Raw genomic sequence first — 6,000 nt, 5'->3', positions numbered from 1 at the left:
AAGGGCACTTGTTGATCAATAAATTGATTGGCTTGTACCCACCCCTGGACACAAATGCAGGGATTGTCTAAAGAGATTGATGTGTTGACTTGTGCTCAGCCGGGGGTAGTACCAGCCCTCTAGGGAGTGTTTTTTGTTTTGGGGGGGTTTTTTTGATTAGCACAATGACTGGGAAGGACACCTCTGGCATTTAGTGGGTTGAATTGTACCCCCCCAAAAAAATTCACATGTTAAAGTCTTAACCCCCAGCACCCCAGAATGTGAAGACTGGAGATAAAGTGTTCAAAGAGGTAATTAAATTAAATGAACTCATCAGGGTGGGCTCTAATCCAATATGTCTGGTGTCCTTAAAAGAAGAAGACAATGAGAATTCCCTGGTGGTCCAGCGGTTAGGACTCCGCACTTTCACTGCAGGGGCCCAGGTTCAATCCCTGGTTGGGAACTAAGATCCCTCAAGCTGTGCTGTGTGGCCAAAAAATAAATAAATAATTTTTTTTAAAAAAAAAGAAGATGAGATTATGACACAGACACTTACAAAGGGAAAACCATGTGAAGACACAGAGAGAAGACAGCCCATCTACAAGCCAAGGAGAGAGAGCTCACCAGAAACCAACCACGCCAACACCTTGACCTCAGACTTCCATCTTCCAGAACTGTGAGACAATGCATTTCTGTTGTTTAAGCCAGTTTATGACACTTTATTATGGCAGCCCCAGCAAACTGACTCAGTGGGCAAGGATCACACAATGAACTGGCATTTTGAGAAGCTCTAACATTGCAAGAGCTAATAGCCCAAGAAGATCCACTCATAAGTAATGTCTTGGCAGAGGTCTGATGCCACCACTTAGCTTGGGCAGACCTCACCCAGGACATTGAAAAAGCTTCATGTCAGGTATAATTTTGCCCCACCTGCTTCCCAGAAGCTGGTCCACATCAAGTAAGCAGTAAGGGATCCCAGTCCCAGCACATCATGATCCAGAGGAGCCAGGGTATTTTCTGTTCCAGCTCAATCAGTGCCAGACCTGGAGCTCCCAGAATCAGTATCATTTCCTAAGAGTCAGGGACTTGGTGACTTTCCTCCAGACCCCAGAACTGGGAGACCATTAACAAGACTCTCCAGCTCACCATCTGCTATGGACTGAGTTTTATGTCCCCCCAACAATTAAAAAAACTCATATGTTAAATTCCAACCCCCAATGTGATGCTATTAGGAGGTAGGGACTTTGGGAGTGATTAGGTCATGGGGGTGGAGCCCTCATTAATGGGATTAGTGTCTTTATAAAAGGGACCCCAGAGAGCTCTCGCCCCTCCCAGGATGTGAGAACGCAGCAAGAAGACGGGATCTATGAACGAGGAAGCAGGTCGTCACTAAACACTGAATCTCCCTGAGCCTTGATCCTGGGCTTACCAGATTCCAGAACTTTGAGAAATAAATGTCTGTTATTTATAAGCCACCCACTCTACAGTATGCTGTTATAGCAGGCTGAACAGACTAAGACACCCTCCAACTGAAGAAGCCCCCAAGTCCTCGCCCTAGAAATGATCTGACTTGCACCCCATGGAACTCGCTACATCCAGGCTGCTGGTTCCATCTTGGGCACGTCCACATCAGTTCTCAGAGGGCAGGAGGTTCTCATGTCCAAAAGCCAAGGGGTACCCGGGTACGGACCCCCACCCAACCTCAGCTCTTGGGTTCAACAGGAACATTTCCGCTCACAAATCCAATACGTAGTCTTGTCGCAAGAGAGGTCATTCCAGGTGCCACCTTTGTTCATGCTGGCACAGTCCTCATCATGGAGGTTGTTGGGTTCCTGTGGGTCCCAAAAGCTGGATAAAGGAAAAAGTGCATATAGGGAGGGATGAATAGGTGGAGCACAGGGGATTTTTCAGGGCAGTGAAACTATTATTCTATATGATACTGTGATGCTAGATACATGACATCATGCATTTGTCAAAACCCATAGAATGTACAACACAAAGAGCAAACCCTAATGTAAACTATGGACTTCAGTCCATAATGATGTATCTATATTGGTTCATCAATTGTAACAAATGCACCACACTAATGCAAGGTGTTAATAATAGAAAAAAAAAGTGTGAGGGAGAGAAGGAATATGGGAAATACTTCTCTGTACCTTCTCAATTTTTCTGTAAATCTAAAACTGCTCTAAAAAATAGTCTGACTCAGACATAAAAAAGAATGAAATTTTGCCATTTGCGACAACATGGATGGACTTGGAGAGTATTGTGCTGAGTGAAATAAGTCAGACAGGAAGAGACAAATACTCTATGATATCACTTATATGTGGAATCTAATAAATACAACGAACTAGTGAATACAACAACAAAGAAACAGACTCACAGATATAGAGAACCAACTAGTGGTTACAAGTGGGGAGAGGAAAGTGGGGAGGGGCAATACAGGGGTAGGAGAGAAAGAGGTACAAGTTATTAGGTATAAATAAGCTACAAGGATATATTGTACAACAGAGGGAATATAGCCAATATTTTATAATAACTATAAATGGAGTATAACCTTTAAAAATTGTGAATCACTATATTATATACCTGTGACTTATATAATACTGTACATCAACTATACTTCAATTAAAAAAAAATAATAAAAGAAGACAGAAAAAAGAATAAAGTTTATTAATTTAAAACAAAACTATCGGGAAGAAAAGAAAAAGAAAGGCTTTCGTGATTCAGGGCTCTTTCTTCCATCTGAATCATTTCTCAGCCTTTCAGAATTACCTTAAAATGCTGCATTATCCCCTTCACCCCAGCAGCTTGTCTGGTCTAACCCAGCCCCACCTCCCCGTTCACCAGAAATTCTCCCAGCTTCTGAATCAGTTTCCTGCATCTGGTCAGTTTCTGCTTCCTCTTCCAAAGAACACTTCTGTTACACCACGTTCCTCCCAACCTTCCAGGTATTGTCACGTCTTAGGTCATGTTCCCTTAAAGCAGAGCCAGATTTGGCAATTCAGGTGCAGAGGATTTATTAAGCGTTATTCTCAGGAACTAGGGAGTGAGAGAAACAGGATGGGGCAGGGGATAGAATTGAGCAAGGATGTGGGTTCAGCCTGACCTAACCTCAGCCTGATCCCACAGGAAGCTCTGGAATTTGAATAGCACCACAGAGTTATTCCAACTTGAAACAAGGGGTCCAGGCTTCTCTTAACTGGTCACTGTCTGTGGCATGACCCCAATGGGAGTGGAGTAACCTCCTAGCTGAACAGGCTTCCATTCAGCTGAAGTCAACTCTCTGGAGAAAGTATAACTGTGAACCTTTAGCAGTCAATGCCCTCTGCTGGGGGGAACCCTCACCAGCCCCGTGAAGGGATATGAACTGAGCACCTGCAGTGCCACACCATGCCATGACATCTCAATTTGCAGAGCTCTGCCTCCCTCCAGGAATCTTTAATAAAAAATAAAATCCCCAGACAAAACACTAATATCTCTAATATAGAAAGAGCTCCTAGAAATCAGTAAGAAAAAGACTAAAACCGCAATATAAAAAACACAAAAAAATATGAATAGATAATTCACAGAAAAGTTAATACCTATGGCTCTTAAACATATGAAAATACACCCAACCTCAGGGATAAGAGAAATGCAAATTAATACTACACTGGGATTCCATTTTCCACCTACATTTAAACCAACAAAATTCCAAAAGTTTGATGAATGTGTGGGCAAAAAAATTATAGTAAGCTGATGAGAGAATAAATTGGTATAACCGGTATGGGGGACAATTTGTTAATATTTTTTTAAAATATAAATACATACACTCCTTGAGAAAGTAAAGCATAATGGCTAAGAGCATAGAGTTTTAAGCCAGGTTGGGTGACACTGCCACCTGCTAGCTGTCTGACCTCGGGAAGGTTGCTTAACCTCTCTGTGCCTCATTTTCCATATCTTCAAAATGGAGATAATAATGGTACTCACCTTACGGAATTATTAAGAAGATTAAATAAATGAGTTAATATAAAGAGTGCCCCAAAAATGAGATCCTGTTCATCCTTTTGGCAAATCAAAATCTTCCTCTTCCTCTTGCCCTATAGCCATGCCTCCTTTTCCTTTTTCTCCCCCCAACCATTGGTCTGGGGACTGGATATGTTTGAGCAGTTGTGCTAAAGGTTGAGATGTTTCAATGGAGGAAAAATTAAAGTACAGACACCATAAGCCCTAGCAGAAAAAAAAAGCACCCTTGTGCCTCCCAGTCCAGCTCAGTCTGGAATTCTAAAGAATCTGCTGGTTTGGACCTCACAAGGACTTACAAGGAAGAGAGATCCCAAGAGCCCTGGATACTTGCCTCAAAGTGATGGGTGACCCGTCCAGCCACCTCCAGTCCCCTTCACGGTTTCTGTCATTCAGCCCCAACCAGTATACCCGAGGAGAGCCATGAGCCTTGGCCACAAAGTTCTGCAAGTACAAACTTCATTCAGCCATCAGTTCTTCTACACACCCTCTGCTCTGTCCCACACACATTTAGGGCTCATAAGTGCCACCCCGATACCCTTCCCAATCCCCATGGTATGGAGAACAAGATCAACGCATTCCTCCCACTTGAGCATGTTCAGTGGTAATAGTCATGCCACCTTCTTGCAAAACCTATGAACCACTCTGTGCCTCAGTTTTCACCTCTGTAAAATGGGGTAACAGTAGCTACCTCCGCAGAGAGTTATTGAGAGGATTGAATGAATTAGTATGCATAAAGAGCTTGAAACAGTGTCTGACATGCAGTAAGTACTATGACATCTTAACATTTAACATTATATAATTTAAGGAACATTTTAATAATAATAAGTGATATCTTGATTTCCCTGGTACTTTCACCCCACCCTGCAGTCCTCATCTGCATCCAGGCAGAAGAACCTGGGTGGCGGGGGAAGGAGAGGAATGGGGATTCCTGGCTTTTATATTTCCAAAGCCCAGGACTTTGGGAGAAAAGAAAGGACTTGGGCAAAAGAAAAAAGATTAGGAAGAAAATGAAAATATCATGATTTAAAGCAACTCCTCTCCAGGCAAACTGATCTATGGTAAGGGAAACCAGATAAGTAGTTCCCTAGGGTGGGGGTGGGGTGACTGGAAAAGGGGCATGAAAGAACTCCCTGGGTGGTAGAAACATTGTAAATCTTGACTGGGTTGACAGGTACACAGGTGTATACATATGCCAAAACTCAGTGAATGTACACTTAAGATCTGTGCATTTTACTGTATGCAAATCATATCTCATTCACTCAACCTTATTCAAGGCCAAGATTCCCTAAAAGGTAGAGAAATGTGAAGGAAATTGTGGAGATGTATACATGGTGGGTGCCAGAAAGAGGGCTCTGCATTTCATTCCCTGGTAGAGTCCGAGGTGATGGCCAAAACCCCAGATGGGTATGAAAACTCTAAAAAGTAGAGTGTACCTCGACCCTGTTTCCTGGGTAAAGCCCCAGAGAAGTATCAGGAAACCAGAAAGAGAAAAGAGCTGCTTGGCCCATCAAATTAGAATAGTGCCTAGCACATAGTAGGTGCTCAAAAAGTGTTCATTGAATTAATAAGTGACCTACACACTTTGCAAAGATATCTCATTTGATCTTCATTGTGACCTACTGAAGCAAGGATTGTTAACCCCATTTTATAGATGGGAAAATTGAGGCAGAGAGAAGTTAAGTAATTTGCCCAGGATCATTCATCCAGTGGATGTCCCAGTGGATATAAGCTTGGAGTAAAGACCTTGAGGACCAGACATGTACTACCCTCTGCCTTGACCCCATATAAGCTGTTCCTACTCAGAAGAAAAATAGAAGATCTCAATTGATGAATAAAATTTCCACCCTACTGGTATAATGGGAGCTCAAAAGAGGCAGGAAATGAGTTATTTAAAGAAAACAAAGTTATATTTCTTATGCACCTGAGTTTAGGGAGTATGACTTATACCTCCCCATCACCTTATTACATCTAATTAAATTATATCATCTAATTTAATCTCAAAAAAACCTCTGTACT

The 6,000-nt window shown here is 42.4% G+C and overlaps 1 protein-coding gene across 2 annotated transcripts in view; it reads right to left on the bottom strand.

Moving 5' to 3' along the window:
* Nucleotides 1-668: 668 nt before the first annotated feature.
* Nucleotides 669-6,000, bottom strand: part of CLEC17A (C-type lectin domain containing 17A) — a 25,403-nt gene continuing 20,071 nt past the window's right edge. For both annotated transcript variants that reach the window (XM_067032704.1, XM_067032703.1), the window contains 2 exons: nt 4,316-4,425; nt 669-1,827 (listed from right to left, as the gene is read on the bottom strand). In XM_067032704.1, the coding sequence (XP_066888805.1) occupies nt 1,695-1,827; nt 4,316-4,425 (243 nt within the window). In that variant the 3' untranslated portion in view covers nt 669-1,694. The remainder of the gene's footprint in view (nt 1,828-4,315; nt 4,426-6,000) is intronic.

Source organism: Kogia breviceps, chromosome 4, assembly GCF_026419965.1.
Source record: "Kogia breviceps isolate mKogBre1 chromosome 4, mKogBre1 haplotype 1, whole genome shotgun sequence".
Taxonomy (NCBI): Eukaryota; Metazoa; Chordata; class Mammalia; order Artiodactyla; family Physeteridae; genus Kogia; species Kogia breviceps.
Note: the sequence above shows the minus strand (reverse complement) of the source record. Positions and strands in the feature narration are given on the sequence as shown.